Source organism: Eurytemora carolleeae, unplaced genomic scaffold (assembly GCF_000591075.1).
Source record: "Eurytemora carolleeae unplaced genomic scaffold, Eaff_2.0 scaffold325, whole genome shotgun sequence".
NCBI lineage: Eukaryota > Metazoa > Arthropoda > Copepoda > Calanoida > Temoridae > Eurytemora > Eurytemora carolleeae.
Genome location: NW_019396214.1, coordinates 1 through 27,922, shown reverse-complemented (window position 1 = coordinate 27,922; position 27,922 = coordinate 1). Strand labels below are relative to the sequence as shown.

Here is a 27,922-nt window from a genome sequence, read left to right as displayed (position 1 = left end):
GTCCCGTTGCTCTGTGTTATAGCATTTAGGACTGCGAGGTAGAACCTAACAATTTCAGATTTATTCTTGATTCAGTTAAGGAAGGTCCCGCCCTTATTTTCCACAAGTTTTTAATTGTTTGTCATTTCTAACATTTTAATGGTCTTTACTAAACAAAACTGATTGTGAAGAAATTAGAAACCCTTATATAGGGATCAACAGAGTTTCATTTCAATCTGATCAATCTTAAAGGGCCGGAAAACCAATTTCCACTTTTACTTTTGTAACACTCTGAAATTTACCTGAACACTGAGGGTATCTCCTGACTGAACAGAAAATTTAAGAATTTTCTTTTTTTAGAAATATACTTAGGAACCTGAAAATTGTTCTTACTTTTACTTAAAAATGTCGCAAATAATTGTGTAACATGTTGCAATGCACCTTATAGTTCGAAAATATCTAATGCACAGTTTTACAAATGATTCAGTTGCAAGTTACACATTTCTAACAACATTTTATCATCATAAAACATAGAAAAAGACAAGAATATTCCACTGTTTTTTTAGGATTTCTGCCAAAAAAAAAATTTCATTTTTTTCTGTTTCCTTCTTCTTGATATATCTGCTAGTAAAGTATTTGCCCGTGCTACTAGGGTTAACATGGCTTCTTCTGCACCACCCTTCATTTTTCTGTAAAATGTGATTTTATTGAACATTAAAAGGTCGGCCTAAGGAGGGGTGGTTTGGGAAGTGTAGATTTTAAATCCCCAACCGGGCATTCAACAGTCAAGAATTTTTTCCAAAGTATTGCTCGTAAAAAAATGTATTGTCTCCAAAATACAGCAGTTTTAGTGAGGCTATAGTAGAGCGCCTCAACGCCTTGTAGAATAATGTAGGAATAGTCTAGGGGGGCTTTACAGATCTTCTATTCAAGGAGGAGAGGTAGCATCTGATTGTTGATGCCTAAAACCCTCCTGGATACCATAGAATTCACTGAGAAGCCCCAAAAGCCCCCTCCTGTATACGCCAGTGGAGCCAGAGAAATGTGTTCAAATGTAAGTTAGTAAAATTACTCCCTTTTCGTTATCTTATCTGTAAAGACGACTATTCAATTAGTTTTTAACTTTCTTCGTATTCGGCAGGGAGTATACGGCAGGGAGTATACGGCAGGGAGTATACGGCAGGGATTATACGGTAGGAAGTATACGGCCAAAACGACCTCAAACACGACAGTATAGTTCTAGTTACAGGGACTGTAGGCGTAATTTCAAAAGACCCTGTATTTGTAGAATGGCATGTCCGATTCATAACAGTACCTTTTAAATCTTTGATGTTAACTGAAAACTTTAGAATGGTGTTTATCAAGATTAGTGCTTAAACTCCTGGTTTTACTAAACCCAAGATTATTTTAAATCGCATTCGATATCCAAGAACTAGTTAAAAATTTAACCAATCAGCGTGTCATGTTAAGATGTACTCTTTAACTTTTGAAAAACCGGGTTTGATTTCTGGTGTTGATGGTGTGACACCAAATATTGGTGTCATATCAACTGAACTAAACAACTATTGAACGAACGTAAGTTTTGGATAAATGTTTATTCAGACTAACGTTCAAAATGACAACATCCATACAGAGGATTAAAATCAAAAGTGTGTACAATGGATTAAGGGATCATGATTAAGGATATCTCATTCTAAAGTTTTCAGCTCTGGGTTGTCAGACTTATCCTCATAAATCTCTTGGCCTTTTATCATAGATATTTAAACCCTTCTTGTAAATATCACATGTAAAATATATGAGATATCCCGGGAAAAACTTCATGCTTCATTTTTGATAGAGTTGCAAAATCACAACACTTGGTGTCTCTGCTCATCTTTTAAGAACTAAAAGTTTATTGTAGAAAAATGAAATATTTTAACTGACATACATTTTTCAGATTAAAACAAGCATGAGCAGAGTATAGAAAAGTTTCACATTGAAATTTTTATTGTATTTCTCAACAACATCTTTTTCGAATATCGACCGTTTAGATATAATAGGAAGGGACATTCATGCAATTTTGAACACGTTAACATAGTTGAACATTATTTAAACTTGAAATATCGCTTTGTGAATAATAATAATATTTTAAAGTTTAAATGTTCAAGATGTTTAATGTAAAAGATAAAAACTAAAATGTTTAGTTTGTAAACATTTTGTAATAATTATATACTTATACTCAGTATTTTTTATAATAAATCTATATATCAGAAATCAACTGTATATCACCACTCCACTTCCTAGGTTAAAAAAAATATATATTTTAAGTAGATGGGAGAAAAATAAGTTTCTCATGTAAAATCCCGTGTTCATCTCGTGAAATAAACTCGGTCCTAGACCCCTGATCAAATAGTCGGCATTCACCTGGACAACACGTGAATTATCACGAGATATTCACGGGTCACTCTTGTGAAATATACACCAAATAACCTTGTGTCCTTTTTGGGTTTTTGTTTGTTGGGCCGAAGGCGAAAAATGTTGTTTTCCTGAAAAACTCAAAACAGGTCAAAATTAATGACTTTAAAAGAATAAAAAACTATATTTTTAACTTGTCACATTATATTAGATGGATTGGTTGCCTGTTCTGCATTATGTTTTCTATTCGCATCAAAACAAAAACAAAAAGGTATAAGATATAGAGATTTGAGTTAAACTATGAATAAATGTATTACTGAAAATATTTAAATCACGAATAGCCAATATTTATTTTTAATACAGGAAAATTAAAGGATGTAAATGCTAACGCTGGGCAAGATTCCGATAACGGAACAGAGGTTTTCGAAAATTAACGGAAGTGACCGTTAAAGAATTGCAAAAATCGTAATTTTAAAACGTTAAAGACACGGATTAGCCGTTTTGAAAAAAAAACTAACGGTTAAAAACGAAAACGGCATTGATTATTTATTAAAAACGGTTAATTTCATTAATTTTTCACCTTAAAATGTCCTCTTCTTTTTTCAAAAGCTTAAATCTAAGAATAGAACGATTTCTTAACCATTAACAATTTCTTAACTGTCAATTCGGGGATAACTATTTATTGAACCGTTAACGATATTTTTTACATGTTTTGAAGGATTTTAATGTCGTCTTCTGTTTCCAAAAGCTTAAATTCTAAGATTAGAATGATTTCTTAACCATTAACGATTTCTTAACCTTTAACGAAATTTTTTTTTGACGCTTTGCGCCGTTAACGATTTCATAATACGTGAATATTGTAAAGGACCATTAACAGCTGCGCCATTAACAATTTCTTAACCTGTTAACAATTCTTGCGCTGTTAACATTTTTTGCTAACGATGTTAATAAAATTTTAAACATTAACTAATGGTAAACGGTTAATTCCGTTAATGAACGAACGTGCCGCTCTTGACTTTAAGATAAACGGCTACTTTTTTACAGTTGGAACTAACTGTTAACGGAACGGCTAGAAAAAGATGGAACGTACCCAGTCCTAGACTCCCTAGACTAAATCCCTGTAAAGATTCAAGACAAGCTCAAGCAAGAAAATCTCCAGTTTTCTAAAAACTGATATTCGAGGATGAGTACTAACATGAACAGCTTCTTATAAACCCGGCCAAATTTTATGTTTAATTTCAATTTGTCTAGATAGATTTAATAGATAAATATAATTTCCAAATTATTTATTTCAGAAAGCACAATATTTTCTTTCATTTAAAGAAAAAATAATCCTTTACACATATTATTCTCCTCTTTTTTCCTTCTTTCTTTAATTTTTCGTTTCCATTTCATTTCTTCATTTTTTTCTCCGAAATTAAAAGTTCGCAAAATCTTATTAAATTCTTTTGAATATTGGCATGTTTCTCCCCCCCTAAGGACTGGCTTTTTTTAAAGATCCCGGCCCAATCGAGAGTTAAGGTCTATAAACAACTGTAACCAACATTTTATTAAGTATGATGAGGACAACAATTCCCAATTTTATATAAAATTATATAGAAGAGTTCCTATTAAAGCCCTTGATCCTTTTCAAGTCAATGTCAGGTTTTCAATTTTCGGACATATCCTGAATTTGAATCAGTGTCACGTTTTCGAGACAAACCCCACTTTTCTGTTTTTGAGTATATTCCTCAATTTAGAACAAAACTCACTTGCATAACTTACAAAATAAATCACTGAAAGTAAAAATTACATTACATGCCAGATTCTGGACCGCTTGGGCATTTGTGCACCTGGCAAGACACTAAAATGGTGTCTTGTGTCTAGTTTATGCAATATGCATACTGTACAAGGAAGCAACTGAATAACAGCTTTTGAATTTGTATATAATACCAGTGTATTTGTATTTTGTAAGCATATTATTATTTAAACCATGAAATGTCTCAATGTCACATTTCTGTAAAACAAGCGTATGCTTACACACACATTTTTGATCAAGAAATATAGGTGTCTTAGTGTCTCAATGTATCATTTCTATTATACCAGTGTAAGTCAAAAGATCTTGTTTATTACTTAAGTGGGTAAATGCTTGAAAATTGACATTGATATGAATTCGAGTAACTGTCTTAAAACCAGTATATATGCTACAAAAACTTGACATGAGCTGAAATGAAAGAATTGTTTTAAAATAGAGATTTGTTCGAAAATGAAATCGAGTATCAACAAAAGCTAATTCTCGCACCGTTTTATAAGTTAAAAGTTTACATTTTTGTTTCAATATATAGTTTTAGCCATTTTTTATAAAGTATAGTGTTGTTTTGTATAACTCGGCGCGCTCGTGTTAGAACTGGGCCAAGTGTTAGTTTTGGAACTAAGGATCTCTGTATAGTGTATAATTATCATTATCATTATTATTCTTATTATCGTTATTATCATTAAGAGCAAAATTTTCTTCTGAAAACTTTAAAATGGGATATCCTTAATCTCACTAGGTTGATTAATCTGAGCTGGGAACTTTTGAATGGTGAATATCGGGATTAATGCTTGATCTCATCTTTTTCTTAATCTCCAGATTAAATAATGCTTGTTCTCCTCTTGTTTTTAATCTCCAGATTAATGAACTGATCGGGATTAAGGATATTTCATTCTAAAGTTCCCAGCTCTGGAGATAGATAACAAGAGGAGAACAAGCATTATTTATCTCGTGATGAAGAAAAAAAGTGGTTCAAGCATTAATCCCGATATCCACCATTCAAAAGTTCTCTGCTTTAATTTTATCAAAATTGTTATTTTGTTATTAATACTAGCTGAAAAAAATTTCAAATTTGTTGTTTTTATATGCTACCCCCGGGGTACTCAAGGGTTTCCTCCAAGGAGTATCAAATAGAGGGGAGATTTTACTGACGCGGCCTGCCCTACCATATCTGAATATTTCATATACAAATGGAGTACCCTTCTGCAAAGCATGAATAATCATATGGTTGTTAACCATTAATTATAAGAACTCTGTAAAATGTCGTCTTCAACTCGAATCTCCTGTCGGAGACAGCCAAACCAAATTTCAGCCCGCTAATTCCATTATACTCCAGCTCACGGNTCCACAACAAGGAGAATCTTCACAGCGTTGCCCTCACCCAGTCTCTGGTACAGAATATTATGAAGAGCCTGCCCATGGAAGTGAGACCATCTTTCAACGATCAGTTCTCCAAATTTCGCAAACAGTGTCCGGACAATGTCCGACCTCCGGCCACATTCTTATTCTTAGCCCAGTTTGTGGACGAATTGGAGAAAAATTATCGATCCACTCCTTTTCTCTACGACCTCGACCTCACTCCTTCGAGTGTAGGAATCAACGTAGTTAGGCCAGCAGCAGCCTCCAAGCCTAAACCTCAGCCTCAGGATCCTTCTGACCAACCGCGGAATCATCCTCCGAAGCCCTGCGCACTGTGTTCAGCCATGGGTTTTGAAGACAACCATTTCTCCCTCACCAGACTCTGCGGCGCTGGCAAACTGAGTTCTCCTGAGATCCTCAAATTGATCGCCGACAATCACCTCTGCTTTTCATGTACTCAATCTCATGGGAAGAACTACAAGTGCAAGCCTACCTTCTTCAACGGTACCCTCAAAGCGTGTCCCAAGGGTTGCATGGAGAAAGGAGTCCCTGTACATAGGCGTGCCTGCATGCACAACAACCAGGCCCCCTTCATCTCTGTCTCCAAGGTCAGCACCGACAAGTCTGTCCCTCTGGTGGAGACCATAATCCTGGGCAACACTCCAATAGGGATTCAATATGACACGGGTTGTCAACTCAGCCTCATCTCCAAGTCAGCTCTCTCCACCATCCCTCAGTCAATGTACTCCCTTGGGAGTTCCTCTCAAGTAAAGATAATGACCTACGCTGGCGAAGGCAAAGTTGTTCTCACCACCACAGTTAAACTGAAAATCCAAGGCAGAACTCTGAAGCTGTCCACTATAGAAGAGAACCTAAACAACAGCTTCGCCTTCTCTTTCTCCATCCCAACCAAGTGGAGGGCTCTCACGAGGTCATCAACGTCAAACCATGACGGTCAAGTGTCTATCCTACTAGGGGGGGACAACCTCCTCTCCTTCCCCACCGAAATTGAACGAGATCCCTTGGGTATGGCCCTCTATCGCAGTACCCTCACCAACAACTGCATGGTCTACGGAGCTGTCCCCTCCAAACTCATCACCTGGTCCGAGGCTCCCCTCGCCAACACCGTCAACACCGTGATCATCAACTCGTTGTCTGTCCAAGATGTACAAGATCAACTCCTCCTCCTCACCTCTGCAGAAGATTTTACAACCCCTTCCAACCGAGAACAACTCCTCCAGATCACCAAAGAGAAGAACATCCAGGCCATCATGGACAACACTGTCGTGGACCCCGTCGAGGGGAAGGTCCGGGTTAACTGTCTCTACAAACCGAACCTCCCCAGCCTCGGCGAGAATTATTTTGGTGCAACGAAGAGAATCCATGCTCTACATGTTAGGATTGCTAATAAACCTGAAATTGCAGCTGAAATGGATAAATATATCAATCAACAAATCAACAATGGTAATTACATTGAAATCAACCCTGATGACCACAGAGAACAGTACCAACTCCATTTTGTAGCCTACAACTTCGTTGTGTCTTCCACCAGCTCGTCCACCAAAGTTAGAATGACCACGGACAGCTCTATGCGTACCGAGACCGGCCTCAGCCTCAATGACGTGTCCCAACCTGCCCCTGGAAATGTTCCCAATATGAGAGGAATCTTGTTACGCTCCAGATGTCACCCTCATTTTGCAGTTTATGATATTCAGAAATTCTTCAGATCTGTACTCACTTCTACCAAGGACTCGTTTCTCAGAATTATGTGTGTTCCTTCCGACTTCTTTTCCAGCGCTCCTACCTCTAATCCTACCTGGAGATATTTCCGGGATCAGGCAATCCCTTTCGGCGACAGTGCGTCCGGCGATTATGCAACTTGTGCCAAAGTTGCAACTGTCAAAGACATTCATCACAGATTCCCCACCTCCAGCCTGCCATCCTCCAAGCAATCCTGGAGGACACATACATTGACGACGGAGGGGTGGGCGCCAGCTCTCCAAGTGAGCTCTCTGCCCTGCAGCAAGAAGTAGAGAGAATTCTCAACCGAGGGGGATTCTCTATTAAATCCTGGGAGAAATCCGGCGAGAATGGAACCAGCAAATACCTGGGTATGACGTGGGACAGGCTCAAGGACCTATACAGCTTGAAGTTTCGCCTCAACCTCCATAAGAAGTCCCGCGGAATTCCATCCGGTGTGGATTTGGACTCAGATTTCTTACAAGACGAATCCATCCCGGTCACCAAGAAGAACGTTCTATCTGTTGTGTGTCAGTTCTATGATCCCTCAGGATTAGCTGCCCCCCTCATGTTCTCCGTCCGGGCACTGTTCAGTGAGATCTGTCACGATCAGCAGTGTTCCATCAACTCAATCCTGTCCGAGGAACGCACTGCCAAGTTCAGAGATGCAGTCAGAGAGATCCTGCTCACCAGGGAATTATCTTTCCCCAGGCAGGTCATTTTTCATTACCAGGCTCAACTCTTCATTTTCTTTGATGGTTCCCTGCAAGGATATGGAGCTTGTGTGTATGCTTACTCTGGCGATCAGTTCAACCTCATCTCCAGCTCCTCAAAGATATTGGGAAAATCTGCATTCTCCGCACCTCAATCAGAGATGGCTGGAGCATTACTCGCCTCCAGAATGGAGCAAAAGATTAATCAGGAACTCTTCAATGTCTCCCTCTCTCCTCCTACGTTCATTGGAGACTCAGAGATCATCCTGAGAATGATCGCTAAAAACGATCCAGCTGGAAATCCGGTGTTTTACGGAGTCAGGCTGATGGAAATCCTAGCTACGTCCTCACCCAATACTTGGTTCTGGTGTCCTGGTAACCTCAACCCAGCTGACCTGCTCACCAGATCTGGAACCAGCTGTGCGCAGGTCAACTCAGAATTCTGGTTAAATGGTAGTTTCTTACCGCAAGACAAGTCCTCATGGCCCATCATCCCCTGTTCTTCCATCACCTCCGGTGAGATTCCCACCAGGGCGGTCAACCTCGCGAAATTATCACCAGATAATCCTTCCCGAGAATATATTTTGAGTCTTCTTCATCATGAACAGAGCCTCTCCACAGTTATCCGGGCTATAAACCTTCTCCACAAGGTTTGCAGATCCTGGAGAAATGATCCTGCTCGAGAAAGAACCATCCAGGGAGAGCCCACTGCTACCTGGAATTCTATTAAATCTTCCATCTTGTCCTCAGTCCTCAAGTGTTTTACCACGGAGTCGGCGCTCATCATTGCCAACAACAAGATGAAACACCTCGTCATCCAGCTGGTGGATGGGGTATATTATTTGTCAGACCAGAGCTTCTGTTCCAGAATCGGGGTTCCTCTCATCTGCAAGAAGACTATTCTCGCCAAATGCATCCTGAACGATGCTCACGCTAATCTGGGTCACGGTAGAGATGTCCTCCATGTACTTGCACATATTCAGACAAGTTTCTTCATCCCTGGGGTCCGCAAGATGATCACTGCTTTAAAGAAGTCTTGCCCTGGATGTATCAAATTGAACAAGATTCCATTCGCAGCATTTGAAGCTGATGTCCCTGACGTCCTCAAATCCATCCAACCCCCCTTCTCCTACTGCCAGGCAGACATCTTCGGACCTGTGTTTGCACAGAAAGACGGTACCAAGACCAAGAGATGGATCCTGGTAATCCTCTGTCTTTGCAGTCGCGGGGTGCATCTAGAAATCCTACACAACTACAGCGCCCAGAGCATCACCAGAGGTTTTAATAGAACATTCGCTCTGAGAGGCACCCATAGCATCATCTGGATTGATGCTGGACTGAACATTGTCAAGGCTGGCAAGGACCTGGTCAACACTGAGATGAAGGTCATCTCTAACCTCAACTTAAAGTTCACGTCTATCGAATTCAGAGTTACTCTGCCTAAACACCACGCCGGTATTGGAGCTGTGGAAAGAATAATCGGTTCCATTAAGAATACTGTCAACAAATCCCTCACCGGACCTCACCAGCTGACCATGGATGACGAAGAACTACTTACCTGGACGCATGGAGTCATTGAAAGACTTAACAACAGACCACTGATCCTCGGAGCACCACTTGGAATCACCCTCACCCCTAACCACGTTCTCCAAGGGTTTCGAGAATGTTTCGGAGACGAGGTCAACCCCACAACATCCATCAATCAACAGATCTCCAGGTGGAATGTTGTCCTCAACTTGTTCCATTCATTATGGGAACAAGAGTACACCAGACGCAAATTCACTGTCACCTGGAAGAACCAGGGCAACCTCCCTCAGGTTGGAGATATAGTTCTGTTCAAGAATGAACCTATATACAAGAATCCACTCTCAGCTGCCAGGGTGGAGCAGCTCCTCTGCAGAAAGAACGGAGACGTCTACGGCGCAACCATCAGCTATCGGCGTGAAGTAGGGGGACGCAAAATGGTAGTGGACAGACACCTCAACCAACTCTACCCATTCATGAACCTAGAAGCTCAGAGTCCTCAAGAAATGGTTCCCAGCCTGACCTCGGACTCCACAGAAGCAAGGAATCTAGCTCCAAGCTCCAGACCGGAACCCACACAGGATGAAATCCTCACAGAGCTCAACGAAATCAATCAATAGAGCTAATACAAATGTCAACGCAGGAATCAACTATTTTAATATTTAATTTCTTCTTTTCTTTTTTTTCCCACTAACAAAATAAACAGGAAAATATTTCAATTCAAATTACTTAAATTTCCATTGAAAATTTACGATTCTTGAAGTTGACACAATCACTCGCATTTCCATTCAAATTAAATAATGATCTTCTAGCTTCATTAAATCCTTCATTCAAATCATTTCCTTTTAATTTATATTCAAAATCCATTCTCAATTTACACACTAATTTTATATTTTCCTTGACTATTCCTTAAATTACTTCATCAATTTAGCACAGGGAAATGTGCAACTCGATTTCAATTTTACTTCACAGTTTAATCTCTTCAACTATTTGCTTATTCAATACTGTATCAATTTATGTACCTCGTAATAATACTTCTGTCCATTTCAATCAATCAATCTAGTACCTATCAATCATTCAAACTAAATGTTGTAAACAAATTAATGGTTATGTTTTCATTCTCGTATGTTACCTTAACATCCTCAAACCCCTGCCTGGGGCCAGTGTTAACCATTAATTATAAGAACTCTGTAAAATGTCGTCTTCAACTCGAATCTCCTGTCGGAGACAGCCAAACCAAATTTTCAGCCCGCAATTCCCTTTGTACTCCGGCTCACGGAGCTTGAAATATTTTGTTATTGTGAAATCATTAAAGTTAAGCAAGAATATTTTCATAAGAAGCATTAGTGAACTTCGTTAAATATTCAACTGTAATTTTTTCAGAAGTTAAAAAAAAACGTATTTCAATACTGATCAACAATAAGTTTCCCCCGATCACACTCAAATATTTCGTAAGATCTTTTTTTTATTATTAATATTCATTATAACATTGTACAAGTAACCATGACCTATAATTTATGTTATTTTTTAGGAAATAAAGCTTTTGTTATCGATTTTCTGAGACGGGGTTACTCTGTTGTGTGTGTATTTTTTCGGCCTACCGGGAAAGAATTTTCCGGGAAAATAAACATCCCCCACCAGAATCCTAACTGGCCTATTATCCTGATTTGTCTATTGTGTTGCTGTCATCCGTCAACATTTCGAAATATCCCAAGCGACGGCTCTACAAAACAACCTCGAGATGAATCCAACTACTCCTCTCACTGAGGACACTCTCAACGACCTTCCTCCTGAAACCCCTCATCAGGAAGCTCAAAGATGTACGAGAAACTCTCCCTGCAGATTGCTAGGATGGGCAATTTGCCCCACACCCACCAACCATGTTCGTTTACGTTATTTGGACGGACCTTGTTCAACGTTCGTTGGGAAGAAACGCACTCTGAAAACGTTAAGCTTAACAAACATTTTGCTGCTATATTGGGACCTGTGAGGCTGTGAATTAACGTAAAATAGAAAGACGGTTGTTAGAGTCAATTTTTTGAATTTAAACAGAAAGTAATTAAAATGAAACACAGCAATTTGCATTCTATACAGACCACTTCGCTTCCTTTTCCACAGTTTTATGATTTTACATTTATAAACTCTGTTCTGCAGTTGGAGTCATGAAAGTGAAAACAGTTCCTTGTACACGGATGTATGCAATGTTATGTACCAGCATACAACAGGAAAAATATTGTATTAGATACAAAACTTAAAATTTAGAAGATTTTTATCGAACGAAACTGATACCAATCAAAAGCTATTAGGGTATTTAGTTTATCCTGAAATTACCCAAATGGATTAATTATAATTCCTTCCTATTGCCTCACACAGTAAAACCTAGTTTCCAATACTGGGTTTCAATAGCGGTAAATCTTTTAAGTTTCAACCATTGAAGTCTCATCTCATTCAAACCATTAAATTGACCCTCCATTCTTTGTGCATGTCCGATTTTTATGGGTAACCTTAAATACTTTGTCTGATCAAGTATGTTTTTCTTTTTAAACTGATCATTTGTGGTTTCTCTACAAAAGAGACTTACGCATTTCTTGCTTCAGAAACAATTAAACACTTTCAAGCTATTATTAAACAGTTTTCAAGGGTCCGGTCCTTTGTGATTCAGACATGCCCCTCTTCAAATGGAAGGTCACTTAAAATTACAATGATAGTACTTTTAACGTCGTTTATGAAAAGCCTCTAAATTATTTGACTATTTACAATTTTTGACAAAGGAGAAGGATGCCCCAGCTATCATTTAAGGTGATCTATTAATCAATTTAATATAGACGATATTCTAGTGCAGCTTTTCACTTTCTATCCAACTATACTGTGGTAGGTCTAATAACCAATATAATATAGATTATATTCTAGTGCAGCTTTTCACTTTCTATCCAACTATACTGTGGTAGGTCTAATAACCAATATAATATAGATTATATTCTAGTGCAGCTTTTCACTTTCTATCCAACTATACTGTGGTAGGTCTAATAACCAATATAATATAGCATGATATTCTAGTGCAGCTCTTCACTTTCTATCCAACTATACTGTGGTAGGTCTATTAACCAATATAATATAGACAATATTCTATTGCAGCTCTTTACTTTCTATCCAAGGCTATGGACATATCTTCTGGTGATCCTTTTCTTACATTTCATGCCTCATTCACAACAATACCCTTTAAATCTTTGTATGAACAAAAACTACGGAAATATACTTATTTAATTGTTATGTTTGTTTTGTAGATTTTTCTATATAAGTTATGTTTGTTTTGTAGATTCCATATATAGTTATGTTTGTTTTGTAGATTCTCTAAATAGTTATGACTTGGGCTTTTTTTCAGGAAAAATTACTTTCACTGTGAAAACAAATGACAGAAAAAAATTTCCAATGGATCAGTGAGATCAGTGCCTGGTATTAGACAAATTATATTTTCGAATGGATCAGTGCCTGGTATTAGACAAATTATATTTTCCAATGGATCAGTGCCTGGTATTAGACAAATTATATTTTCCAATGGATCAGTGCCTGGTATTAGACAAATTATATTTTCCAATGGATCAGTGCCTGGTATTAGACAAATTATATTTTCCAATGGATCAGTGCCTTGTATTAGACAAATTATATTTTCCAATGGATCAGTGCCTTGTATTAGACAAATTATATTTTCCAATGGATCAGTGCCTGGTATTAGACAAATTATATTTTGATCATCAGCGAAATCGGATTGTTTATATTTTGATTTAATTATTTTTTAGTAAGTTTTAAGACAGATTTTTTTAGATAAAATAGTTTTTTTAAATTCAATTTTTAAATAATTCCAATATTTCTAGATCTGGAGAAGAACCAAGAAGAATAAATCTAGAAAGTATGCATGAGGCTTTGCTAAATATTGGTAATACGAGATTTATAATAAACTAGCTTGAAAACCCAGCTTTGCCCAGGGTAACTTATAGTTACTCCCACCGATTAACCCCGCTTGGTCGTAAATTACGATTTTTTTTTCACTATAAAAAACTGCATTAACTCAAGTTTCTTAAGAACATTCCCGTAAGTCTCCCCTGAGTTCCTGAATTTAAGGCAAATCGGTCCAGGGGTTTCTGAGTTATGATCGGATATATATCTATAATTTATATAGATAATTTAAAATTAAGCATTTATTTGAATTCTTAGTGCTTTACGCCCTATTTCTTCTGTGAGATCAAGTTTTAAAGATTAACGGTACTAAAAACAAAAATTCCGAGTTTTCTCAGTGAATTTTCTTGCAAGAACGAAAATTGAACTTATTTTTGCGTATCCAAAACTTCTTGATTAAGAATATAAATAGGGAAGATGTTAAAATTATTTTCAAAAAATTTGATCTTTATATCGGTTTCAGATAAAAGTAGAGGGCTGAAGTGTTCCTCTTCAAGTAGTTGTGTCAGGTGAATATATATTGCAGACAAATTAAAATTATTTACAACGACTTTACAGGGAAGTTAAGGGAATTTTACCTTACCAAGGGTTCCCAAGACCAGTTTTACATTTAAAACATTTAGAGCGCAGCGAGGGATGTTATGTAGACAAAATTGGTCGAAGGAACCCGTGGTTAGTTAAATTTGTAATCAAAAACTTCGCTTCAGAACGGGTGGTAATTTTACATAACTGTCCCAAGGGACGATAAGTAACTTTACTACCCTCTGTTTGGGGAATCATAGGTAGGTTAAAAGACGGTAAAAAAATTAATCTTGCCTTAATATACCTTGCTCTAGTTAAGTATACATTGGGAACCCAAACCTGGTGAATGAATATCATATTTGCATTTTCTTTTTCTATTTTCTTCTTGGAACAAATAAATTACTACAAATAGACCCATGACAGGACATTTTTTCAGAAATAAATCATTTGCAAAAACGGTTCGAGTTTTAATGTTTTCTGATCCCCACTCTGCAATGTTTTAAGACAGAAAATATTTAGAAAATAAGGAAATCATTTTTTTTCTCCTTTTTTATTTTGTGAGATGCAAAATATTTTAATTCATTTTGAAAATACTACATTGACTTCATGTTCATAGTGTACATTTAAACATTATTTAGAACATAGGTTTTCAGGTTTACTCAAGCAAAAGAGAAGAAAAATGTTCAAGTTTCTGTTTTCTGTTCCCAAGGAAAATCTAACATTAAAGAGGTATATTTTATGATAAAATTTTCAAAACAAATCATTCAGATACTACAACCTATAGTCATCGATTATCTTTCGCCACATTTGTATATAGTTTATATCTTATAATATTTTTTAATTAATTTGCTTTAAATTTGATTATTTCTCTTGTCTCTTGCGCAATTATCTAAGAATGCCGCGTACCACTCACATTTATCGAAATCCGTTAAAAACTTTTCTTAAAAAAAAAATATTATAAAATATAAACTTGTTAAAACAAATTCGAAATATAAGGAAGACGATTTTTCCGACTCAAATGCCGACGTTAATTCTCTAAATGTGTGTGTACACAGGAAGCAAGCACACCACTGTAAGAATTATACAAATTCAACCTTTTAGAATTTGTACAATTCCGTATGAGAGCTCTCCAATCGAACAGTTCTCATTCTCATTTTTATCTGAAATGGCGCTAAGTTATTCGGTATGAGACGTCTTTAACAATTTTCTCCTTATAGACGCAACAGATAGAAGTAAAATTAGTAGCGATCAAAAGCGCTTTTTTATCGCATTAAGCCTATACCCCCGTTATTTTTCGCGAACACTCCCTAAAGTTCTTTCCAAAATGTAAAGTTTAGATCTGCAGCTCGATTGAAAATTTGGACTAATGAAAGTGTTTTTGTAATACTGGACTTTCTAATAGTTTACAAAACATCTTTTAATTACTATTTTTTATTGAAGTTTCAATGTGAAAGTGTGAAAAACGCGGCCTATTGAGAAAGCACCAGACAACAATAAGCAAGACAAAATCTTGATTAGATAAAAAATAAATATGAATATAAACAAATGACATAAAGAGAGAACCCCGTGTGTATTTAAGAACCTTTTATTTATATAATTCTAACCATGTGAAATTTTTTTGATAAAAAACGCAATTATTTATTCACTGAAATAAGAAATGAAATGTACAAAAAATAAAATCTTGAAATAACTGTATTTTTAAAGATAAGCAAAAACAACTTTTGTTAAAAACTAAAAAATTCATTCTTAACTTCAGCAAGCTAAAAAGAAAATTAAAAAACTTTTAAAAAATGCTGAATGTATTTTTCAGGGCTGCTTCTCAAAGAATGTATTTTCAGGGCTGCTTCTCAAAGAATGTTTTTCAGGGCTGCTTTTTAAAGAATGTATTTTCAGGGCTGCTTCTCAAAGAATGTATTTTCAGGGCTGCTTCTCCAAGAATGTATTTTCAGGGCTGCTTCTCAAAGAATGTATTTTCAGGGCTGCTTCTCAAAGAATGTATTTTCAGGGCTGCTTCTCAAAGAATGATGATTTAGAAGAAATATGTTTCTGTGACGCTGACTATTGCAACAACTCATCTGAGCTGAAGACCCATCCATTGCTTCTTTTATCTTTCTTATTTTTTGAATTAAGCTTTTCACCTGAATTTATAATTCACCCATAGATAATGAACCTCATAGATATATTGTTTTAATTAATAAATATGCTATTTCTTTTAAGTTTTGCCCTGTCATCCAACTCATCCAATAGTTTGGGATATTATATGTATAAGTGTATATTATATATGATAAAAATAGACAAATTTTACATTAAACAGTTTTTGAAAGCTTTTATTTTTTAATTTTAGAATCATGCTAAAAAACAAATTTGGAGAAAAATGTGTATGTAAGAAGTACAGTTTCTGAATACGTTTTTACTTCTAAATAATGTCATATTTCCATATTGGATTTATTTAAGATATTAACATACTACATTGACGACAAGAAAATTTTTGAAAATAGCAATAGAATATAAACATAAAAGAATATTTTTTCAAAGTTTTGCAGAGTAGCGTTTCTAAAGATTTAAAAAAGTAACATCTTTTTCCTCTTAGAGTAAAACTATTTTTTATGTTACTAAAAATAAATAAAGTTTTTTTACAGATCTTTGTAGTTAATGTAAAATGAATGACTATAATGAAGGATATCTGCAAACAAGGTGAAAGCTGAAAGGTAGTTTAATGAACTTTTTATTTGATGTCGAGTTTGTAAATGCCAGAAATGAGTGACAAATGCAAATCAACCCCGAAATTAAAACCAATAATTTGATATAAATTAGGATTTTTTTTTTGGGGGGGGGGGGAAATTCCGGGATGTAAAAAATTAGAAAATTTTACCACCCCCCTTACAGAATCCTTATTTACGCCCTGTGATCGTTTTCCACTTCATTTTTAATGAAAAAGTGGTGCCTCGTATCAAAATTAAATGACTAGAAGGTGGTTGTTCCCTTTTTGCGCTCCTAATTTTTCCACGGGGGTCGTCCTGCCCCTTCCCCCATCAATAGTGCCCCCTCGGTTTTGTCAATATAATTGCTTTAGCTAAAAAACATGTATATACTGCGTCTGCGCAAAGTATAAAGTTTGCGCCTGCGCAGAATATTATTGTCCTAGTCAGCATTCAGCTGCAGGCTTTTGCCTCCTTCCCCGTGCTCTGCCGAGCTGTGGGTACAGACTACAGAGTACGGATTACGGACAGGCACTCTCAAGTCTCAACTCAATCTACAATCATCTAGTATATAGTTAGTAGTTCAGTTGAGTGAGTATACGCAGTACACGCAAGTTGCAACACTCAGCACACACAGTTCACGCAAGTTGAAAGAACATTTACTTAACAAGTTAACAGTGCGATACTTATACATTTTGATAGTACATCTTTAAACCATAATGCAAATAGTGCACAAATCATTAAAAGTGAAGTTATAAATAATACCAAGAAATATGGTAAATATTAAAATTCTACTAATATTATGGCAGCTGAAACACTATCCCCCCCCCCTCTTACGTTTAGCTGATGATAGTCGATACAATAAAGTTAAAGTAAAAGAAACTATAAATATTAAGAGGTTTATTGTTACCAAGCTTTAAATCACTGTTTTCTGTATCTAGTGTAATTTTTCTGGGGAGGGGGGTCCAAAAATTGTTAACTAGGACGGACCCCGATAATTGGACTAGGACAGGCTAGGGGGCCGGGCGCTGCGGCCACATAATCAATTGTATCCATGTCTTACTTATAAGATCCATGTACAAAAATTGATAGAAGGGGGAAGGGGGGTTGGTCTAAAAATCGTACATTAGGAAATTACCCAATTGTGCCTTGTTGTAAAAGTTGTATGTTGGATCACCTCACCTTATGTTAAGTAGGTTTAAACTTTTATAATTGGGTTTCCTCCCAAGATACACAGGGTTACCCACAAAGGATGAGACTGCAAAAACGACATTAAACCAACCAAAAGTTAAATTAAGGTTTGTGAATTTAAAAATAGCTAAAATTTTATAAAATGTTATGGCAAAGAAAAAATAAGTGTACAGTTGCAGGATATCATGAAAATATGTAAAGAGACAGTATAAATTCTGTACAGTTGTTTTTGAAGTCTCATCCTTTGTGGGTATCTCTGTATAGTAGATTTTATTTATCATATTAAAGCTGAACATATGATATAGTATTAAGTCACATTGATTAAAAAAAATATATGTAAACTAAATAAAAATACTAATCTGAGGATTAATAGTTGATTTGTCTGAAGAGACCATGTTGGATCTACAATATACCCATTCACATGAGCAATTCATTATATTGCATATTGCATAAACACATGAATGCTAGCTTGTTTTTGAAAAACTTTCTGGAGACCTGACATGGCTCCTGGGATGGTTCAATTTTATTTTGATCTCACTTAAAAAAAATATCCTTGAGAAAAAAGATTGTTAGTTATTTTGTGTGACTCGATCAAGAGTGGCATTCATGGCATGTGTCGTGTCGATTGAAAATGATATTCTTAAAACCTTTGTCTGATCAAGGGTAACATGAAAACAAGCTTAATAAAATCAGCTGTTTTCAATAATTTATTCAAAAATGAAAAGTTTTTTTTTTCGTTTTTTCCTGTTTTTTTTTTGTCGAAATTCTTCATATCTCCTGTTATTAATCGAGCAGTTCTTTTAGTAAAGGATCAAGTGGAATTTAGTTGTCAGTCCCTTTTATTCAGGTCTTAGATCGTTTCACATTTAGTTCTTTACTCATAGCGCTCATATTTATGAAATCAGCCTTCTTGTAGTTTAAAGGATTAAAAAACAAAACAAATTATAGAATATAATTATAGCACAATGCACATGATACTCAACCTGTGAACTTGCATTAAAAAAATGAGCAGGTTTATAACAATTTGGAATTATGAATGTACCTCCATATTTTAATTTCGAGGCTTTTCGGATGGGTAGGCGTGGGGGGGGGGCAAGAGATCCCCCCCCCACGCCTTGCTTAATGTTGTTTTGAAGGGAAATATCAAGATTATAGTGTGGTGTGCAAAGTATATTTAAAAACCTGTCTACTGGCTAAGCTGGCTTACTGCTTTACGGCCTTGCTTGTTACTAGGCTAGTCCGTCCTATACGATATTAGACAACGTNTTTTCTCACTTTTTCTCCCTTAGAGCTTTTAAGGGTTTCTCCAAAAAACCGGTTTTTGTATTGAAAATTTAGAGTAGTCCCTTCGTTTTTTGGCCATAAATCAAAAATAAAGATGTGGACAGTATTCATCAGCTTGAGATACATCTTTTTACACCAATATTGATATATTTTGAAGATTTTTTTGGGGTCCTACTAGTGATTTTTTTGGTCTATTAATTCCTTAAAATGGCTCTCAGCCCGAGAGCTAAAAAAGATTTGATTATTTTTTTTGCAAAATTTTTTAAATAGTTAAGCGCAGTTATATCACTATAAGGGCCTTAAGCTTGGTTTCAAAAGCGACCCGGCCACCCTGCTGCCCCTTATTCTTATTATTTTGAAGTGTAAAAAGTGAAAGCATGATCCTTATCTACTTGAGATTAACAACATGTTTTTACGTCACGTCTTGCGGGTTTAGGGTTTAATTTCTGAGAAGTGGAATTTGATTTTTCAGATTTAAATCTTTATTTCGTGATCACAAATTTAGATTACAATTGTAACATTTTTAATACATGTTGCGTTTATCAATAGTTTTACATAGGTTTCTTCAGGATTTTCATTTAAATTGTTATTTGAGGGACTGTAAGCGTAATTTCAAGTGACCTTCCATGCAAAGATGGCAAAGCCTGATTTAAATGGTTCCCTTTAAACTGTTGTGTGTTCATTTAGTACAGAGATTTTTGTGTCTAAACTTAACGAAAACTGCTTGTATTCTCACAAATTCAGATGTTTGCTGTAAACAACGTGAATTCAAAAGAGCTGCGACGTTACTAGCTTCCCATGAAATGTCGTCTTTTTAACGTTAAAAGCGGTTTTCAAACATTTGAAAGTAAATATTTATTTTCCGCCTCTTCTAGAAATAAAAACGCGCGCGCGCACGCACTTTTGCTCAGATTCCTTCAAAACCAAAAAATGCACGTAATATACATAATTCTGAGTTTGCATGCAAAAAATCAGCCTCCTACGACAATTCTAAGTTATGTTTAAACACTGTTTAAATTTTCCGGAGAGTAATACGTTTTGTGGCCCCCCCCCTTTTGCGAATTTCTGGTTGTGAAAATTTAAAAATAAACATTTATATTTTCTAAAAAAGTTAAATGTATAAATTTAATAAAATTAATGTCACTAGTTAAAAATTACGAATATAAATTATAAGTTATAAAATAGTATTAATACTTTTTTTTATGTTCTAGATAAAAATGTAGAATACAATTAGTTTTTCTCTGTGTATCTAGAGTCTAGGAAGACGAGGTAAGATTTGTTCAAATAATGTTAAAGGCTGAACATTTTTTTGTTCAAATTCTTTTTCCACGGGCAACGCCGGGCCCTTCAGCTAGTTATACATATTCCCCTTGGCCTCGTCAAAATTATTTTTTCCAATTATGGCACAATCTTATTCTTCGTGGGTAAAATAAATAGGCTGCTTCAGAATATAGAATTTTTTTTAGGGCCGGGGCCGGGGGGTAAATGAAGCTATAACGAGTGTTTAATATTTTTAATATTATTTATAAATTATGGGAAGTTTTTTCTTAAGGATTATTATATTTTTAGATGGATTCGACGGAGGAGCCGGTTGCTGGGAAGACTAAAGTTAGAAAAAGATATGATATCCCAAAAACTGCAAAATGCCATGTTTGCGGTAGGTTTAATAACATTTTTACTCTTCTGCAATTTTCTGTGGCATACAGGGTGGCCCGAAAAAAAGTCTGCAGGTTTTAAGTCCCCGCAATTAGAAAAAAAGGGGAGTCGAGAGGGATAAATAACTTTTTGCCATTTCAATCTTTTTGTCATTTTATTAAATATGAAATAATACCATTCCCAAGTTGGTACAAATTAGTCACTCCAAATAGATTATCAAGTACACTAGGTGGCAACAGAGAAATGGATCAATTATTAACGACGTAACAAGCGTCTAATATAACAAAGAAAACGAAATTTTCTCACATTATTTGACACGCTTTTCAAGATAAATTAAAAAGCGTAAAAACCGAAAATAAATAACACAAACTTGCACCATTTTCATTTTTAAGATAAGCTCATTATTCTAAAATTATCACTATTTTTAACAATTTTGTCGGACACAATACTCAGTTGACACTTGTGATGTCAGTATACAGAGCTATACAGAGTGTACAAATACTATAGTTGCCATCTATTGTAATTGACAATCTATTTGGGTCACTCTGTATTACCTTGTTAGTTAGTTTTCATATTTATTATCTCAAAACAGCATAATTTAACGGGTTCAATGCACTGGGGATGATTCAAACATTTTCTATTTTTACAATTCAGCATGTTTGAACCAATAAGCTTTTAGAACCATTTGACAATGCGAAACTTTTATGATTTTATTTGGAAATCTGAAATATCTAGTTATGGCGAGTCTAGTTGTGAATGCTAATAGAATGATTTGTATTGTATTCAATTTTAATCTGATCTGATCTAAAAAGCAGAAAACCTACACTGCCGGTGTCCTACATCGGTTCATCCAACCTGTTGCAGGTTGGATGAACCGATGTATTGTCCCTAGAGTACACAATGTAATATTGTAATAACTAAATAAAAAATGTTTGAAAAGTATTAAAATGCGAAAGTAAAAGAAAGGCACGAAACGTTAATTACATGCAAAGGAACTGAGATTTTGCCACACACTCTAATTTCTTAATCCCTATATCTGTTCAACCTGATGCTGTAAACCTTTAATATTTCAAACTAAGATTATTTCAGAATTCATAGTTTGAAATATCAAAGGTCTGTAATAAATGTAGTTTGAACATGAACATGCCTGTAGCAAAAATAGAAACTATATTAAATTATGTTGAATATTGTCCATATAGATTTAGTTGCTTATTTCTAAATATATGTATGGATATTGTTTATTGGGGCCTATGATACATAGAACTTATCACGTGACCTAATGGTTCGATTTGATAGTTAGGGCCTCACCACTGTTCTGCTACAAGGATTGAACCATTTTTTTGTTCCATATTTTTGTCTTTTTTTTCTCGAAGTTATTTAACGCCAAGATTGTGTAATTTTCAATTGAATTGTTTTAAAACTGTGCGTTGAATTTTTTACAGAGATGTATCAGTTTCAAATTACAATATCTTTTGTTAGATTTTTAAGGAATTGCAAAGCTAAGACGACATTAATTTAACATTTCTCTGGTTCTTACTGTACAAATAAACTTTTAATGAAATTTAAAAACATTTTAGGTGATTTGGCAGCAGAACATCTTCATTATGGAGGGATTGCCTGTTACAGCTGTAGAGCATTCTTTAGGTAAGGATTTTATTTTCTTTGCGATTTATCTTTTTTTAGATTATTTGATTGTTTCATTCTGATATTTTGGTTCTTTTTTCCTAGTTACTTTGATTCTTTGATCCCTTTGATTCTTTGATTTTTTGATTCTTTGATTCTTTGATTCTTTGATTCTTTGATTCTTTGATTCTTTGATTCTTTGATTCTTTGATTCTTTGATTTTTTGATTACTTGATTCTTTGACTTTTTGTCACTTTGATTCTTTGATTCCATAATACCGCGTTTCTTTGGTTCTATGTTACTTTGATTTTATTAATTCTTTGTTTTTTTTGCTTCTTTGCTTCTTTGCTTCTTTGCTTCTTTGTTCTTTGATTTTTTGATATCTTGCTCTACTTTAATGATGACAGGCGGACAGTTAACAGTACCCGACCAATGCTGGACTGTTCCAATGGTGATAACTGTACTATAAACAAGGAGACTAGGAAACGTTGTCAGTCCTGTAGATTCGATGTAAGTACAATAAGAAGTTACTTAAATTTTTTTTAATTATGTAACGAACAACCAGAAAACAAAGAATTATTTTCATCTTATTATACCAATAACAATGTGAGCGCTGTTCCAGTATTACAACTTTAACAGCAATTTCACGGGTTTAAAACTACGATTATTAAGTTCTAAGCTAATGAGAACAGTTAACAGAATTTAAGCTAATGAGAACAGTTAACAGAATTTAAGCTAATGAGAACAGTTAACAGAATTTAAGCTAATGAGAACAGTTAACAGAATTTGCCACAAAATCTGATTTTTAATTGAATTTCAGTTTAAATCCCAAACTTATTGACTTTAAGTGTAAAGTAATAAGGCATCTCTTTACCAATCATAATTTTTATTTTGTCAATTTGATGCTTAAACTTAAAGAATCTTTAAAAATAAGGAAATGTTATCTTATCAATTGTTGAAGTAGACTAAGAGGGTTTTGTTTCAGAAATGCAAGGCAGTTGGTATGAAATCTCTGTGGGTTCTATCAGAGGATGATAAATCCAAGTTGTCCGGATTAACTGATTCTATAAAGCAGAACCCAGCCAAGGAGATCACTATAAAGAAGGTAATACAACAACATAACATTGTCTTCCTCGTCGAATCAGGGGTGTATATTCTTCAGAATTAATTTTAACAATTAGAGGGGGGGGGGAGTTAAAAATTTGACATAAAAAGGCAAGTTTTTTCATTCTTTTTTGAACCTTATTTATTTTCCCCTAAAACTCCGTTATTTATCCCCAACAAACCCTAAAAAAATGTTTGGTTCTCCGCTCCGCTTAAGTCTGCATAAGATCAGAAAACATTCACAACAAAGAAGTTTGGACTTGAGATCGATTAATTAAAGGTACACATCATCAGGAATTGCAAAGATGTAGATCATAGAAAACTAGAATTTGAAGCGAGTAATCTGTTCGTTTCCTGTACTTTATTTTTTAAATTTATTTCAGAGTAAGGTAAGATACAGGGATACCCACAAAGAATGAGACTTCAGAGACGACTCTACAGAATTTTTGCATACTTTATACACACTGTTTGGGTTCCCTGCTGCTTGATCATCGAGCAGTACATTTTTAGTGCAAAATACCAAATTCAACCTTCTCTATATTTCGAAGATTTTTTGTTGTCATCAAAATTGCAACCTTTGTAGGTAACCCCATGCATTTCATACAAACTTTCGAGTACTTAAATTAGAATTTAATTCAACAAAGTTTTTAAGAACTTTAAACTTTCATGCTTTTTCTTTTTCGCTCTCTCTTTTAATTAAAAGTTTGGTTCTTTTAATTAAAAATCTTGTTAACAATTTTGATGTTGTTGTTTTATATATTTGTCCAAAATGTAAAGAAGTTAAAACTTTTGTGTTAAATGGCGTAAATTGACAACTCGATATTCAAATTTGATCTAGGGCACACCACAGGATATCCAAGAAGAAGAAATAAATCCGTAGATTAAATTAATCCCGAGGCATGACAAAATCTGACCTCTGGAGTACGAACTCTTGTATCAAGCATTGAGTTCTATTTGAATTAATCTAATCACTATTAGATATCCCGTGGTGGTCATACCCTGTAGGGATGGCTTTAAATATGGGATCAAGCATTTATACTAAAGTTTAAAAGCACCCACACTGGATGTTGAGATCAAGTGTTAAAGATTTAAGATGCTACGCACAAAAGTACTGACCTTTAAGGACACTTAATTTGAAAAATTAAATCAATTCTATTATTAGCATATCTTGATTTAAAAGAAAACGAAGACGACTTATATTTATCTGTTTTCAGTTCTCATTGTATTATTTGACTAGGAGGAGATAGATGATGAAAATGAGACAAATTATCCTTCCAACTCCAACATGCAAGGTCTGTAGTATATAAAAACAAGGCTACTTCTACTTTAACTTTTATTTGTTAATCTTTAAGAATTTTCTCTTAGATAAACAAAACAATTTTTTTCGGATTTATATTTTTTTCCGGAATTTTAAAATTTTACGGAAGTCGAAAAATGTTTGAAACATGTAATTCTGAGGATTCATAAGTTGAGTCTCCTCAACAATTTCGGGCCCAAATCGGTTCAGCTGTTTTGACATTTATTGAATAAAGACTAGGCTATCTTCTATTTCAATTGTGACCATTTTCTCTTTTATACATAAAACAAAACCAAAACAAAAGTGTCGTGGATTTTATTAAAAAAAATTTCGTGGATTTTCGAAAATTTTCAAAAATCAAATTTTTTTAGAGGAAAATTTTTGAAAATTCGATCCTCCATAAACCTTCCCTGGTGTCATGTGACTGTGAGGTCCCACTAAAAATTTGGGCCCGATCGGTTCAGCCGCTTTGACCTTTATTGAATACAAACAAACAAACAGACACCCAGACAACAAAAGTATTTATATAAAGATGAAGAACTTGTCACTACTATTTTTTATCCTTTCTGGAACCAGATTTAATAAATATTGAGAAGTTGTTGAACTACAGTTTAGTCCACTTTTACCATTTCTGGATTTCAAGCAGCTATTAACATTCATAGCTGAATTAGTGTATAAAGTCACAGACTAAAAATTTTAAATGTGTTCGTGAAATCTTTTGTTATTTCAAACTTAGATTATTTGATCTAATAGAATTTAGTTTGAAATATCTAAGGTCTATAGCATTGGGTTGCAAAGATATAGGGATTAAAAATCAGAATTCCTATACTTGTATCACACTAATCACAAACCTTGGTGAAATTATGAAACAAAACGAAATAAGTTCTATACAATCATGTATCATCCGTTGTGGGTTAGTTTATCCTTTTAAACTGTTAATGCTCAAATTTAATTTGTTTACAATTTAATTTTAGGAGTTGGAATGTCAAATATATATAACCTGCCTTTTCTGGGACAGGGACAATATAATCAGCTAGGGTTTTCACACAATAGCAGGTAAATTAAACTTGATTTTAGTTTTTGAAAGTCTTTTTTCTATTTTAAGGGACTGAGATGTATTTAAAGTGACCCACAAATCTACACAGTGGTACGTCCGATTAGTACCCTTTGAACTTTTAACTGGTCAAGGATTAATGAGATTTCGTTTTCAAAAGAATTAGGTTTTTAGGGCGCTTCACGCCCGTCTTGTATTTTAATTGTGAACATTTTCTCTTAAAATACATTGGAAAACAAAAACAAAAACAAAAAAGTTTTCGGATTTTCTAAATAATTCGTGGATTTTTAAAAATTGAATGAAAATCGAGTTTTATTGAAGGCAAATTTTTGAAATTATTTCGATCATTTATAAACCTTCCCTGGGGATATGTGTATTCCCACACAAAATTTGGGCCCGATCGGTTCAGCCGTTTTGACGTTTATTGGATGCAAACGGACAGACAGACAGACACCCGGTCAGATAAGTGAAGTATATATATAGAACTTTAACAATAGTGAACATTAGACTCTTGAAATTCTGGGTCATGTAGAATAACTTCTGCATTCCGTTTAATTGATTTATTATTCTCACTTTAGGGGAGTTGTATTTCCAGAAAATATTGTAAAAATTTGTATCCCCCAGAAGTGATGTTCGTTTGCAAGGAGCGGAAAAAAATCCGACCTTTTATTTTTTCTTCCAAATCATCAAAAATTTGAAAAATATACTTTATACACCCCTGACACATTTTACATGAAAGATCGGCAACTGATACTTTTAGTTTCTTGATATATCTTTCTAACATGTAAACAAAATTAAATGATTAACCCAACATTTTTGAATTTTGGTTGTTTTTTTTACTTTTTATTTTTTTCATGAATCTCACTACCTTAGAACTTGACACTTTATACTTTTATTTTATAAAACTGGGGCATTTTATACCTACAGGGGGGGGAGAGGGGGCGAAGCAGTTCAGACATTTGATTATCTTGCTTTTCTTTTAACCTTAATAATTATTTCTTTGCAAAAACCCCTTCAAGGAGCAATGAATTGGCATGAAGTTGAACAATGTCTTAGTTTACCATAAAGTTGAAAAAGCTCTTCAAGGAGCAATCTATTACCATAAAGTTGAACAATCTCTAGCAAAAATTTAAACTAGGGTAAATTCTCTTTATATAGCTTATCAAATATTACAGGTTGGTTGGAGGGGAACCCTCAGTGTTCTCTGGTAGAAGTAGCATCTCTGGAAGTATGTACTCCGGGAAAAGTGGAAGCGTGTTTCATGGAAATAAAGACGACCTTTTATTTCCCGAGCACATCAACAAAGATGACCTTTTTCAACCAGACCACCAACCCCCACAGGTCTTTAACACTTAATTTTATCAATGACGAAATATGACCAATATTTTTATAGATATTTGCAGTCGGGGTTAAAAGTTCCTGAACTATAGAATCTTGTATATATATAAATACGTTAATATGTTTGTAAGAATTAATGTGGAACACGTTGTTAATCCTATTCATCATTCAAATTATTTTTGTTGTTGCTGAACTTGGTTCTTAAGCACTAGCTTTGGAACCCAGTTTTCCCTAACCCTCATTTTAGAATCTTTAGATCAAGCCAAAAAAAAAAATAATGGCAAATGGGTCAGATGGTTTATTATCGGGTATCCAAACAGTGATTACTACTTTTTTTTAACTTTGCAACATTTTCTTTTATTTTCAAACTCTGGTATTGGCGGTAGTGAGATTTCAAAATCCAAAATAAAAAATTTCAACTTTTATTTTCAAACAGTGGTATTGGCAGTAGTGAGAATCGGTTCAGTCGTTTTGACGTTTATTGGATACAAACGGACCAAACAGACAGACACCCGGTCAGACAAGTGAAGTTTATATATAGAAGTTTAACAATAGTGGACATAAGACTCTTGAAATTCTGGGTCATGTAGAATAACTTCTGCACTCCGTTTAATTGATTTATTATTCTCACTTTAGGGGAGTTGTATTTCCAGAAAATATTGTAAAAATTTGTATCCCCCAGAAGTGATGTTCGTTTGC

General features: G+C 34.8%; 3 protein-coding genes across 3 annotated transcripts in view; 2 read left to right on the top strand and 1 right to left on the bottom strand.

The window, feature by feature from the left end:
• Window positions 1–700, bottom strand: part of LOC111698335 (WASH complex subunit 5) — a 34,563-nt gene extending 33,863 nt beyond the window's left edge. Inside the window, exons 1-2 of the mRNA XM_023468652.1 lie at window positions 585–700; window positions 282–305 (exon numbers count right to left, since the gene is read on the bottom strand). Coding sequence (XP_023324420.1) covers window positions 282–305; window positions 585–694 — 134 coding nt within the window. The 5' untranslated portion in view covers window positions 695–700. The remainder of the gene's footprint in view (window positions 1–281; window positions 306–584) is intronic.
• LOC111698336 (uncharacterized) lies at window positions 64–27,226 on the top strand (the record flags this gene model as incomplete). The annotated part of the gene is given in 11 exon segments (XM_023468653.1): window positions 64–74; window positions 8,834–8,838; window positions 8,961–8,965; window positions 20,361–20,420; window positions 20,721–20,808; window positions 22,385–22,451; window positions 22,838–22,940; window positions 23,416–23,535; window positions 24,772–24,826; window positions 25,806–25,887; window positions 27,061–27,226. Coding segments are annotated over 7 exon segments (681 nt in total), but the record flags the coding sequence as incomplete, so codon positions are not given.
• On the top strand, window positions 11,243–20,374 carry LOC111698346 (uncharacterized). The gene is made up of 8 exons (XM_023468660.1): window positions 11,243–11,418; window positions 11,656–11,726; window positions 12,273–12,300; window positions 13,374–13,435; window positions 13,919–13,964; window positions 14,631–14,706; window positions 15,788–15,916; window positions 20,363–20,374. Exons 1-8 carry the CDS (start codon window positions 11,243–11,245, stop codon window positions 20,372–20,374), a joined length of 600 nt encoding a protein of 199 aa, XP_023324428.1.
• Window positions 27,227–27,922: the final 696 nt, after the last annotated feature.

Coding starts and splice junctions, on each gene's coding strand:
- LOC111698346 (XM_023468660.1), top strand. CDS start 11,243: ATGAATCCAACTACTCCTCTCACTGAGGACACTCTCAACGACCTTCCT. Junction 11,419..11,655: donor TTGGACGGACCTTGTTCAAC/GTTCGTTGGGAA, acceptor TCTGTTCTGCAG/TTGGAGTCATGAAAGTGAAA. Junction 11,727..12,272: donor TATGTACCAGCATACAACAG/GAAAAATATTGT, acceptor TTTTTGACAAAG/GAGAAGGATGCCCCAGCTAT.